The sequence below is a fragment of the Morone saxatilis genome, unplaced genomic scaffold (assembly GCF_004916995.1).
Source record: "Morone saxatilis isolate NCDOM2014 unplaced genomic scaffold, NCSU_SB_2.0 Contig10, whole genome shotgun sequence".
NCBI lineage: Eukaryota > Metazoa > Chordata > Actinopteri > Moronidae > Morone > Morone saxatilis.
In genome coordinates this window covers 17,368,984-17,381,655 of record NW_023339652.1, presented here as the reverse complement: position 1 = coordinate 17,381,655, position 12,672 = coordinate 17,368,984, and the positions used below count along the sequence as shown (strand labels likewise).

The 12,672-nt window shown below is 41.6% G+C and overlaps 3 protein-coding genes across 7 annotated transcripts in view; 1 reads left to right on the top strand and 2 right to left on the bottom strand.

The window, feature by feature from the left end:
• LOC118339228 (thioredoxin reductase 1, cytoplasmic-like) overlaps positions 1–1,889 on the bottom strand; it is a 14,592-nt gene extending 12,703 nt beyond the window's left edge. Inside the window, exons 1-2 of the mRNA XM_035676801.1 lie at positions 1,751–1,889; positions 545–709 (exon numbers count right to left, since the gene is read on the bottom strand). Coding sequence (XP_035532694.1) covers positions 545–634 — 90 coding nt within the window. The 5' untranslated portion in view covers positions 635–709; positions 1,751–1,889. The remainder of the gene's footprint in view (positions 1–544; positions 710–1,750) is intronic.
• A 366-nt stretch (positions 1,890–2,255) lies between these two features.
• nfyba (nuclear transcription factor Y, beta a) lies at positions 2,256–7,917 on the top strand. 2 transcript variants are annotated; one of them, XM_035676813.1, is made up of 8 exons: positions 2,378–2,627; positions 4,419–4,503; positions 5,022–5,115; positions 5,194–5,324; positions 5,429–5,626; positions 6,714–6,792; positions 6,884–6,963; positions 7,045–7,917. In XM_035676813.1, exons 2-8 carry the CDS (start codon positions 4,501–4,503, stop codon positions 7,075–7,077), a joined length of 618 nt encoding a protein of 205 aa, XP_035532706.1. In that variant the 5' UTR covers positions 2,378–2,627; positions 4,419–4,500; the 3' UTR covers positions 7,078–7,917. The 2 variants fall into 2 exon arrangements, with proteins under 2 accessions (XP_035532714.1, XP_035532706.1); XM_035676821.1 differs by lacking the exons at positions 2,378–2,627; positions 4,419–4,503 and adding an exon at positions 2,256–2,327.
• A 2,338-nt stretch (positions 7,918–10,255) lies between these two features.
• The window catches only part of LOC118341784 (histidine ammonia-lyase-like), a 12,918-nt gene continuing 10,501 nt past the window's right edge, over positions 10,256–12,672 (bottom strand). For 3 of the 4 annotated variants that reach the window (XM_035680176.1, XM_035680169.1, XM_035680161.1), the window contains 4 exons: positions 11,309–11,443; positions 11,121–11,229; positions 10,525–10,594; positions 10,256–10,427 (listed from right to left, as the gene is read on the bottom strand). In XM_035680176.1, coding sequence (XP_035536069.1) covers positions 10,371–10,427; positions 10,525–10,594; positions 11,121–11,229; positions 11,309–11,443 — 371 coding nt within the window. In that variant the 3' untranslated portion in view covers positions 10,256–10,370. The remainder of the gene's footprint in view (positions 10,428–10,524; positions 10,595–11,120; positions 11,230–11,308; positions 11,444–12,672) is intronic. The other variant, XM_035680184.1, reaches the window with a different exon arrangement.

Sequence of the window (12,672 nt, the reverse complement as noted above, 5' to 3'; positions counted from 1 at the left end):
TTATTTGTATTTAATTTAATTTACTCTCTGCATTATTGACCTGTATGGGTTCTGTACTTTGGTACAAAGTTCTGGTTTGATCCGTTTCAATTAGACCCGCCTCTCATTTCATAGGTTTATTTAGCCAACAATGTGGTGCCACCTGATTGTATTTACCTGCTCATTTTAAGCATTGTCGCTCAGGCTTTACTAACTTTTTCCCAAACAAAAGTTTACAAAAAGATATATTATATGTATGTGTTTTTTCACAACACAATGAACTCATGAAGACTCTGCACAGCAACAGATAAAAAATATCATTGTGGGGGCAAAGAACTGTATACAGATTCTACCTTTGCTATGTCTCTAATACTGCATGTGTAAAAGAATACATGGATTTATACTTATCCTTCAAGCCCTGTTTCCTGCTTGCTTTTTCTCTCAAAGCTTCAAAAAAGAACAAAAGAAAAGCAGAGAGCAAAGACAGCTTGAACTGCAGGAAACAAATCCATGTACTGTAAATACTCTATGACTAAGTGCAGAGCTGAGTAAGAGTCGTGCTGACCTTTGCCACAGCCAGGCCTCCTGACCCCCCTCCAATAACCAGCAGGTCGTAGTCATAAAGCCCCAGGGACGGCCCGGCCGGCGGGTCCATGATTCACCGCTGCAAGTCCAGACGCTGAGATCCTTCCTCTGCTTCTACCTTGTCTTCCTCTACCCTGCCTCTGTCCTACAAGCGCAGACACACAAACAGCCTCAGTGAGGAAGGACTTTGGCCCCTGGGCTCTAAATAAAGGAATTATCTTATCTGATCTTCTGACTGCAGGCTAGAGGCGGGTTGCACTGGATGCATCAATTGGCACATTACAGTTGCTTAAATTGCTAAACAAAGAGAAATTATAAGAGAAATAGAAAATAAGGAGTATGTAAGAATGTGTGCATTATACCAGTTATTCCCAACCTTTTTTCTTAAGGGACAACTCGACTTAGTGACATATTTTATGGATATTTCATATTATATTCAATGCATTACAGTAACAGTAAAGCAAAACTGATATTGATAAACCCAAACAATGAAAGAAATAACTGCAGGCATTTTGTGTAAAATGTGAGTGAAGGCTCTGTGAATAACAATAATATGCTTGTGTTCAGGCCTTCAAAGTTTAGATCTTACATAATACTTAAACTTAAATACCTAAACTATTTAGTTTAGTTTTCTTCCGAGAAATTATTAAAATGCTGAGACACAGGCTGTAATAAAACATATAAAAATATGTATAGTACAATAAATAAGAGCAGTGTAATAAATAATAATAATAATGCTGAGAATCTATGAATAAGTGTGATATGCAGTACTTAAATAAGTCATTTTGTATGTAAATAAGTCTGCAAGAAAGCCTTATTACTCAGAAAGGACCCTGTATTAGTTTAACGGTAACAGGGCGACACCTTGTGGTGAAACCCTGAATATCAAGCTGCTTTTATGTCCACTAAACAGCTGCCTTATGGAGTCTCGGTAAACAGGTTTGTAAACACCCTCTACCACTGAAAGCACTGCAAATAAATATAATAAACTATCTGAAACCCATAGATGCAATACAATTGCCAATAAACTGTGACTGTTGGCAGGAAAAGCTGTTCAGGATAACACAGCCTACCTTAGTTTTGTATGTAAGTACTGCAAGTATGACCTAGGTGACATGTTAGCATTTCTCTGAACAGTGTTCTACACATTACTCGCTTCATTGACCTTAAGAGGCTCTTTATATACCTAAACAGGCTGTCTGCTGGTATGTGGTCCTTAGGTACTTCAGGGGCCTGAAGTGTTTCTGTTTCTACCGAAACATTTGTGGAAAACAACTTGAACAGCTCTCTTGAAAGGAAAGCAGAGGGAAAGTGAATCATTTGCGGGAAACCTGTTAGGCTACAAGAGATGAGTTCCAGTGCTGCTATAAATGTAGGAGTCATTGTCACGCTCTGCGACTATAACCAAACGACGTTAGTCTGAAACCGCCTGGTGTGTATTTCCCCCTCATTAATTCGTGTCAGAATGCACAGAATGTGCTTATCCTTTATTATTGAACTAGTGGAGCTACATGCGCATTTGAAAAGACTTAAAATCATCTACCACGGCCAATAGACCACACAATTTCACAGTTCACTGCTGAATTTACTTTAAACCTGTGAAGTAGGAGCTTGCGTGGCGTCCCTGAACGCAGCACGGCCCTCTGCCGGCCAGAGGCGGTAGTGCAGCTGCGGCTCCGCGCTGGGACTGGTCCTTTCGCAGCCATTTTCTGTCCAACCAAACAGCCGTCTCAGGAAGGTAACCAACCAGGGCTTCATTGCAGGTTTGTGCCTGGCTCCGGCCAATGATTGCTAACCGATTTCTCGTTAGCTCGAATGGAAATGTCCGTCTCTGTCTGATTTTTTATTTGTTGTCTGAGTGAATGAGGGCTGCTCATCAGGAAGTATCCAGCGGGCGAAACTTTAAAAATGACTATTTAACATTTCGGCCCCGGCCACGTCTTGCTCTGCTCTGTTCGACAAAGAACAGGCCGACGCAGTGTCTGCAGGCGCGAGTTGCAGTGGATTTACAATGAGAATGTATTCAAGGGACACTATGTACCTGAATAGGTTAACTACAGAAGGTAAAAGCCCGCTGGACAGCCTCTCTTCATTAACCTGAAGTCAGTAGTTTAATGAGACCAGCGAACTAGCAAGCTAGCTCAACTTGTGTGTTAACGTTAGCTAACGCTAGCTTAATATCTCACATACCCGCGAATGATAGCCGCTAGTTAGCATACGATAGCTAAACACAGATCAACGCATTTAGCATGTGGCTAATGTAAACTGACCTCACCGCGGGCTTACAGCTGGCTAAGTAACACGGTTTTCCGTTAAGTTACTGTGCTAACCACACTAGCTCACGGTCTCTAGTGCAATACCAAATTCAAAATTTCTCCTCTCGACGTAGCCAGCAAACACATTATATCATTTCAACTGCGGGTAAAACAAAGGGAGGGGGGGCATATTTTGGCACCCTTCGGTTTCCACCTCTGAAAATATGTCCGTCCTCTAAAAGAGGCTGCACAGCTAGGCTAGCTGGTATTTTTTAAAATGGAAACATATAAAAACTAATGACCTGACTGCAACATCTGGCACAGAGCCGCTTTATCAGTCCGTGAGCTAATGCAGTGGCTCCAACCTTTTCCTTAAGGGACCCTTTTCTATTACTGAGTAAACTAAGTGACATATTTTATGGATATTTCATATTAAATTTAATGCACAACGGTAACAGTAAAGCAAAACTGATACACTATAACTGACGAACACAGTAACTGCAGGAATTTAGTGTAAAACAAGCGATATGGACGAGGGTTGAGCAGAGTATTTCCTGTGAATGTTACAGCAGAGATGAGTTTCCCTGATATTATATATTATTAGTTTTCAGATCACAGACTGAAGGCTTTGTATAATAATAATAATAAGCTTGTCATCAGGTCTTCAAAGTTTAGATCTTAAATAATAACCTAAATGTAAAAAAATAACAGAACCACTGAGCTAATTAATAGAAACGTCAGCTGTAAGCTAGTTCCTTACATGAACAGAGACAAAGAAAACACACTTGGTTCATTTTTAACAATTTAGTTAACTTGAAATTGACAGTTTTAGAGTATAACCTACAGCCGCTTGTGGACGTATACAACGAATTAACATTTTTGCTACGGATGTGGTGTGGAAATAATGCTCTAAAAAACACCCAGAAGTCCTTCTGGTGTTACACCGAAATCAGTGACCGAAATTTAAAGTGGTCCGTCCAGCAAAGGATAAACGGCCTGCGTTATAAGCAGTGACGTGTAAGACTGCTCTAACATATGTAGCTCACAGAAACATGGCGCATCACTTGCAATCACTTCATGGAGCAAGGATCATTATGCGATTAGCCATGGAAGAGGTGCAGATTTTCAGTCAGTACAGAGAGAATACCCAGAGACGGGGAGACAACTACAGAATTCTGCATTTTGAGTAGTATTCCTTATTCCATTCACTGATGAAAATTGGAATAACTAGCCATCCGATGGAAAAACAATTCAGGTCGCAGAACAATACTGAATAATATGCATCAGAGAGGGAACACTCTGTATACCCTAGGGTAAGACTATCAGGGCAGGTCACAGGTTTCCGTATAACACCCGTATTAATTTATGGCTATCATGATCACTACTAAAATGGTCATGGGAATGAAACATGTTGCACCTTTTGTATAAATAATTGATTTACCAAAGACAAATTCAGTGGAAACCTTATGCTTCTTTTCTGTGTTTGTAGTAGCTGAAGAACATTATTGATCAAGGCTGCATGATCAGGCAAATTTTGAGTAATTTTTAATAAGAACAAATGTCCAAATTCTCTGATTTCAGTTTCTTTGCTTTCTTTAGTCCTCTATGACAGTAAACTGAAGATCTTTGGGTTGTGGACAAAAGACGAGACATTTGAGGACGTCACCCTGGGCTTTGGGAAATGGTGATCAATATTTTTTTTTTTTTTTTACAATTTTCTGACATTTTATGGACCAAACAACCGATTGATTAATCAGTAATGACAACAATTATAAGTTGTAGCCCTAGATTGGAGTTTTCCCAGCTGGCAATGAAGAAAATACTGCTGTAACAATAAGCTCTAGCACTGCACGTATTCTACCTTTAATTTCTAGCATTGATCAGCAACTCAACAGCTGCCATTAGATCATTGCTCAGAGCACAGATAAGTGAAGTGAATCCACTAATGGATGACGCACACATACTGTATATATATGATCAGTTCAGGGTTTATTTTGATATTGCTGCTATGTGAGCAGACATACCCAGAACATGAGAGCAAAAGCCAAAGCTTCTCTTTAATTTTCACGGTAGCCAGAGCAGGTTTACATCTAATGTTGAAGGTCAACTGTTTGCTTCTAAAATGAATACAGTAACTCAGACATTTAGGTTTATTGTTATAGCTTGAGACTTTCAACGAGACGGTGTGTGTTTGTGTTGCAGATGGACGGAGACAGTTCGACCACCGACGCCTCCCAGCTGGGCATCACCGGAGAATACATGGCATCCGGTCACTACGTCCTCCAGTCTCAAGACGGTGAGTAGGACAGCCATCAGTGTCATGTTTCAGCCCAGGTCACAAAGAGCTGATCCTGTTCCGTTTGTCTTACTGCAGACGATGCCGATGAGAGTCTGAATGACCATGACGACGGCGGCATCAAGGAGAACTTCAGGGAGCAGGACATCTATCTTCCTATCGCCAACGTGGCTCGCATCATGAAGAACGCCGTTCCTCAGACTGGAAAGGTTAGCGAGGGAGAGGAGGGTGCCGGAATATTGTCATCAATGACATCACAGCTCGGTTATGGCGCTACGAATGATAAGTCCGATGACGTCCCTGTTCTCTGCAGATTGCAAAGGATGCCAAGGAGTGCGTGCAGGAGTGCGTGAGTGAGTTCATCAGCTTCATCACGTCGGAGGCGAGCGAGCGCTGCCACCAGGAGAAGAGGAAGACCATCAACGGCGAGGACATCCTGTTCGCCATGTCCACGCTGGGCTTCGACATGTACGTGGAGCCGTTGAAGCTTTACCTGCAGAAGTTCCGAGAGGTGAGACACAAAACTGATTACTTAAAATATAATCAATTAAATAATAACTAATTAGCCTGTTACGTTTATTTACATAACCTCAAATTGACCTTTCTGTCATGTTTGTACTGCGGTTTAACGCTCGGGTAAAAACACCTTTTCATTAGAGCAGGTTTAGATGAGGTATTGATTCCAGTCCCCCAGTGTTGGTCAAGTCTGGTCCAAAATTCTAAATGTAAACAGCTGCATGATTACATAATGCAGTACAAAGGTTTTACCAAATAAACAATAATCATAACCAGCCCATGTAGTCTGTCTGCCCACTAACTTTTCCATTCAGCCTGCTGAGATTTAAAGCAGCCCAGCTGGGTGTAAGACTGGCAGCACACAGAGCATGCAGCAGCTGGAGCATGTTCAGTGAGAATAGCAGTAGAGTCACAGCTTAAAATATATTTGTTCACTTTATTACTTATTAACATTGGCTCCGATTCATACACACAAGAGCAGAGGTTACAATGATGAGTGTCTGCTGCATTACTGCAGAGATTTCAGGTCGGGTTCCCAAATATTCTAGAATTGCTCAGTTTTTGAATGTAAAGGCACAATCACAAAGAGACACACCGCTAGAAACTAATCGCCTGGAAAACCTGTGACATGCGGTGCCTGCCGTGTGTTCCTGTCTTGTGCCACGGTTCTTAGATGCACATAAAAGTTTGAATGATGCCCCAATGGCACTAAATCAAACGGCACTCTCTGCTAGCTTTTAGCGTTTGGTTTTTATTCATCCCCTGCACTAAAATGTTCACCCTGGCAGCCTAAGTATGATACAGCACAACCTCTTGTTGTTTTTTGAAGTTCTCACTGCTTGGGAGGCCTAAAATGAGAGACACTGGGGCCATCTCCACCTCCAAAGCAATATTTTTTCTGTCTGAAAAAGCACAGTGGATAAATTCCTATACCAAAACTGGTTTCTATTGCAACCCGATCTGTTCTGGATTTCAGTGTCTCTGTGTAGCATAGCTGATTTCAGGGTTTCTACATGTGACTGCAAAGACCTGAGCTCACATTTGTGACGTTTTCTGCATGTATGGTGTTTTTTTTTTTTCAGGCCATGAAGGGGGAGAAGGGGATCCCAGGGGTGTCAGTGGGAGAAGGCCTCGGAGACGAGCTTACAGACGACAGCTTCTGTAAGTAGCCTTTTTAACATTTATTTGTTCCCAATCTGCTATTTATATTTCAGTTCAGTCTCATAAAAGTCAGCTTTTCTCCCCTCATCAGCAAATCCACTGCCGGCTGGGATCATTACAGCAGATGGTCAGCAGCAGAACGTCATGGTGTACACCACCTCATATCAACAGGTAAGCTACCCACCGAGGCAGCAGCAGCTCACCGGTTCCATTTATAGCCATCTCTAACGAAACTCCCTCGCTCTGTTGCAGATTCCCACTGTACAACAGATCCAGTTTTCATGACGAGGCCTTTACCCCCCCCGAGCCTGAACACAGCGGCTCCTTACCAGGCCCCACGCTCGCCGGGTGACCTCTGACCCCGCCCCAGGGTAAAGGTTATCAGACGGGACAGGGAGGAGGGGGAGAGGCGTCTGCAGAAACCCTCATGTACAGAGAAATCACTACCTGTTGAGTAGAAAGTGTAGTTTCTAGTTGTGAGGTACCAAATGTTTTGGAGCGAAATCCAAACCAGCTGGGAAATTGAGGCTTTATTTTAAAGGCTAGTCTTATCACATTATTTAGTGGTCGAAATTCTTTTTCGTGCGTGTGTGTGTGTGTTAATGTGTTTGCTTTTATGCGTTTTCTTCTTTTCGGGGGCGGGGGGAATAAGGGGAAGTGTTGTATTGGACGCTTATTTTTGAACGCCTTCTCTGTTTGAACCGAGAGAAGCCACGTTGATACTGTCACATCAGATCATGCAGCTCTTTTGTAAGTTCACACAATCTACCATGTGCTTTAATGTTATGTAAATCCTTTGAATAAAAATTCAAAAGCCATGATTTAAATTTCACAGTTTTTATTTAGTTTGCATAATTTCACATTGAGCAAAGCTTAAACTCCAGATCAAACGAAAAATCACCTTTAACAATGTATACAAAGGCATCTTTGGATTACAATATAAAATCCAATAATGTTTTCTTCCTGTAAAACACAATGTGGTGTGTGCTTACATAAGTGTGATCCAACCAATTTAAACCAATATTATCATAACATCCACCCATCAATCAATCAATCTTCAGCTTTTAGCAATACAGAGTCAACTTAATTAGTTAGCCAGCTAGCAACAGCATGGCTCTCTGTACACAAACACAACTTTATCACTTGGACAAAAACACATCTTTATTAGTGATTTTTGTGAAACTGGATCATATTTTAAGGAGAATATATTTAGGGACTGAGCCAGCGACCGCTGGAGGTCCCTATTGAAATTGCTCGATTTCTTACCTATTATTATTTTACCTTCGACTGTGTTTTTGCCCCGCCTAGAACATATAACGAAAAGCTCAATTTTATTTGGCAAAGGTTGTCAGGTCTGGTGACAAGATTGAATACTTACTATAGGGTCCGCTTCCGGGCCTGCCACTAGGGTGGCGCTACTATGAGAAAAAGTATTTTGACTATGTTTTGGTACTTAATAAACTTCTGCATAGTTTGATCGCCACGAGTCAAAAACACATATATCACATCGGTGTGTGTCATGGCAACAAAACCACATAATTAAAAGTATTTTGATATTTCAAAAAAATAAAGCACGTTATAAAATAGAAAGCACTTCCTGTAAATTTTCAGTCAAAAAAGGAAGTGGAACAATTTCTCCACAGTGGTATGTCTGATCTGCAACAAGCTTAGGGTCCATAAGTTCCCCCCATATCTTCCTTAGGCATTGTGCAAAATTTCAGGCGCATTGCCACAGGGGGCGCTCTTTTAAATGAACAAGTTTTATCTGCAGTCGGCACGTGTGATTAAAACGAAACTTACAAAGATGATTGCTCATGGCTTCCCTGAGGCTCACCTAAAAAGGAAAAAAATGACGCCACTGGGTGGCGCTCTGGTTGCATGAAAAATCACTGTGGCGGCACCGTAATAGTTATGAATATGAAATTCACCAGGGCACGTGTAGACTGGTGCCCTGTAGCTCACATACCAAAAATCGGGTTTGTTGGTTTTGTAGCGCCCCCGTACAGTATTTGTTAAAAAGCAGCCGCGCCACGTTTCACTGATATGATGAAACTTGGTAGGCACATGTAAAAAATAAGCCTCTTTGGTGGCTGATTAATAAGTTGTGCTATTTGTGCATGTACGTTGAAGGGCGTGTCCGTGGCGTGCCGTCAAAGTTCAGCCATTTTGAATTCCGTGCTCATTTTCGGTGAATTTTTTCGCCTTCTATTTGAAACGAACTCCTCCCTAAGGAATTTATCGGATCTGCTTCACAATTGGTCAGTACAGTCAAAAAATGTGCTGACTAGGAAAGTTGTAGCAATATTTGTGCACATGTACGTATTAAACGGGCCATGTCCGTGGGCGGTGGGTATCAGAAGTGCAGCCATTTTGACGCCCTTTTCTGTCATTTTTCTGTGATTTTCGTGTTGTATTTGAAACCGAACTCCTCCCCGCCTAGGGAATTTATCGATCTGCTTCAAAATTGGTCCCAGTAAGAGATAGGAACATGTTGCTGATGTAACAAGTTGTGCTAATTTGTGTCCTACGTTGAAGGGCGTGTCCGTGGCCGTGCCGTCCAAATTGCCCAGGTTGATCGAATCTCCAAATGGGATCCAATTTCCGGCATTTAGGGCTTCTGTTTTAAGCATCTAACAGATTTTTATCAGTTGACTTCAAAATCTCGATCCACCCTGACCTCCTAGACAACATTGGTGATCTAAATAAGTTGTGCTTTTGTGACTGTACGTTTAACCGTGTGCCCCAGTGACGCCACGTGTCGATTCCCGCCCGGATTGGCCATAAAACAGATACGTACTCCCTAATCTTCAGTGTAACAATCCCCCACCCCCTGAATCAACGTCAATCACAACTATGCAGTGTACATGGTCCCAATCCTCCCATAATGAAACAGTTTGATAACAGTCCCGCGCCCTGAAAGCACGTCTACATGAACAATATTCAGATATAAGTGATAGCGCCACTATGCTGGCAAAGCAGGAAGTAAGCGCTGCGTGGCTACTTCAGAGCTGACTTTACGTGAAAATTTCATGTTGTGGTCCGCACGTGTAACGATGGCACGTGACGTGGCCGCAGCTAAAAGTTGCTTAAAGTAGCCAACTGCCAGTAATGGTAATGTTAGCTGCATTTAGCTAGTTAGCTTGTGAAGCTCAAGTTAGCTGACTCAGCTCCAGGGTGCCAGGAGCCAACCTCTACTGTATTCCCTCTTTTAAAACTGTCCTTCATAGGCATCAGATGCTGCATTCTGTCCCAGTCTTGCCATGGTGCTCATTGGGAGCTCCCAGTCCAGCAGAGTCTGCTAATGGGACCACTACAGCTGCATGGCAGGGGGACGTAACATTTAGTGCTAGTGCAGGAAATGGACAATAAGTGGAAGCAAATAGCACTGTTATCCGTTTCATGTGGAAGGAAGGAATATTTTAATTTAATGTGTAAATTATACTTATATACTATATTATACTATAGAAAGGACATGTACATGCACATTATTGTTCCTTTATTTGTATAGATATTAAAACATGTCTGGAAGGGGTCTTTAAGCTGTAGCTTTCCTCTCTGATGTCTGTAACTATACACATTCAGGCCGTCAGCTTCGTCCTGTATTCATCCATGTAAGGCTGAACGGTCTTCCAGACCTGAAAGCAGAAAGGACACACCAACAATAAAGTCATCATATTGAGACATCCTTACACCACTCCAGAATAACTCCAGGTTCATTTGGGGCTGACTTGCCTTTTGCTGTTTGATGAGTGTGTGAGCAGCTTCTATGTCAGGACTCATGATGCGGTCTCTGTCCCAAGGACTGGAGAGACAAGGATTGGTAAGGACATTAAAAAAGAATACATTAAAGGCACAATTTACAGATGTACTTATTTGACAAAGTGCAGTGAATGTTGAGTATGTGCATAAAGATGTGCATTGCTTTATTATATACAGTAAAACTGATGAATATAAATAAATAAATAATTAAATATGATTTGACCGGTCTTGTATTGATTATCTTGAAGCTATTACAAAACTAAACCGACAATACACCAATACAGACTTTCCTTCATATCCTGTTTTGCCAGTATCGATTGTATTGATGTACAGTGTGGTTTTAATGTCTTAAATTTAACGTGGATTGTGGATTGTTTTGACACAATTTATGGGTAACATGTTGAGAACATGGACGATATTATAAGATCTTAGTCATTGCACTGATGCTGGATTGTAAACAGATGAAGTCTTTGGAACTGATGGACAGTAGCACTGTCTCAGAAAACCGATTATCCTGATTAACTGTTGATGTTGCTGTTAAGAAAATTTCGTTCTGAGGTGTGTCTGACCTGACCACGGAGCGCAGCAGCTCGTAGACCTTCTCCAGAGGAGTGGTGGTCTTTAGAGGACGCAGGAACTCCAGAGCCTGGCAGGCAGCCAGCAGCTCTATGGCCAGCACTGCGAGACAGAGACCCGGGTTATTAACGTGCGACTAGAGGCACACACTGGTTATGTGTGGGTATTAGCGGCGTGTCACCTTGCTCCACATGCTCCACTACTCTCAGGGCTTTGCGAGCAGCCCAGCCGCCCATGGACACATGGTCCTCTGTTGCTGCACTGGTGGACAGGGAGTCAACGGAGGATGGGTGGCACAGAGCCTTACTCTCTGACACTGTAGAAAGAGGTAGTTGGGACAGTTAGAGCACACTGCAGGGTAGGGTTCAGAGCTACCACTCAACAATGGTGTACAGTAAGCTTTTCCACTATATTTACCATTGTTCCCGTCCACCACTAGAAATATGTTATCAACTATTGGATGGATTGCCGAGAAATGACAGGAATCACCTCGCTGTGCCTAATTTCAGCCTCACTGAGCCGCTGGCATGGCTGTAGTGAGTGCTCCATGGGAATTTTTACCTATAGCTTGTATCTTTAACTTAGTCTTAAATAAGGACCCATCTACTCCTATCGAGGGTAACTTCTACGATACTACTGAGGAATGCGCTAGAATTCCAGAACAGCGTAGGTTTTACAGTAGCTCACAGGCAACAAGTCTTTAAAGAAACACAGACGATACTTCTAAGAAGTAACAAATTATATAAATAAGTAAATATAAACAAGCAAAATCAATCAATATTCCATATTTCTATATGTTCTCAAAATATGTAAATAATCACGCTCATGTCTGTTTATCTTTATTTTTGAAAACTTTTCTAGCGCTGATCTCACTTATTTGTCAAATGCTTTTACTTACAAAATCTCACGTTCCAACATGATGGGCTTTCACATTCTTGTGAGACAATTGATTCCCAAGCACAATCTATATGGCAAGTCAAAAATGCAAACATCACCACAACAAAATATAAGCGTATAAAAAAAATATATAATAAATACAAGATGCTTTAAAACTACAGGAATGGTAAACTTTTAAAAATAACTTGAAAATTATTGTTTCGTTCTTATTTTTTACTTATAATGCACATTGTTAGTAACATCGATTAAATAATTCTGTGTCACGCAAAGCCACAGCGATTACTCTTGCGCATCCATCCTATATCGCCTTCATCAATGAGACAATTTTCAAGAAAGACTCCACCTGGCTTCAAGACAGAAAACAACCAATACCAATCAGAACCAAATGAAAGATAGTTGCTTCTTTAGTTTATGTTCCTTTCCTGTGTTTATCAAATCTACGACTGGTTTCGATATCTGTCATTGTACAAAGTCGCGAATGTTTAGTAACTACGAATCGAGCTCCTTCACTACAGCTCGGTGGGACGTGTATTATCACAACATCTCGCAAGTAATTAACAATGCAATTAACTGCTTCAAGATAAGTCGCACCCTCCATAACCCTCTTTCTAAAACAGCTGCGCTCAGAAATCATATCTCTTATCTCTT

Coding starts and splice junctions, on each gene's coding strand:
- nfyba (XM_035676813.1), top strand. Junction 5,116..5,193: donor CGTCCTCCAGTCTCAAGACG/GTGAGTAGGACA, acceptor GTCTTACTGCAG/ACGATGCCGATGAGAGTCTG. Junction 6,964..7,044: donor ACACCACCTCATATCAACAG/GTAAGCTACCCA, acceptor GCTCTGTTGCAG/ATTCCCACTGTACAACAGAT.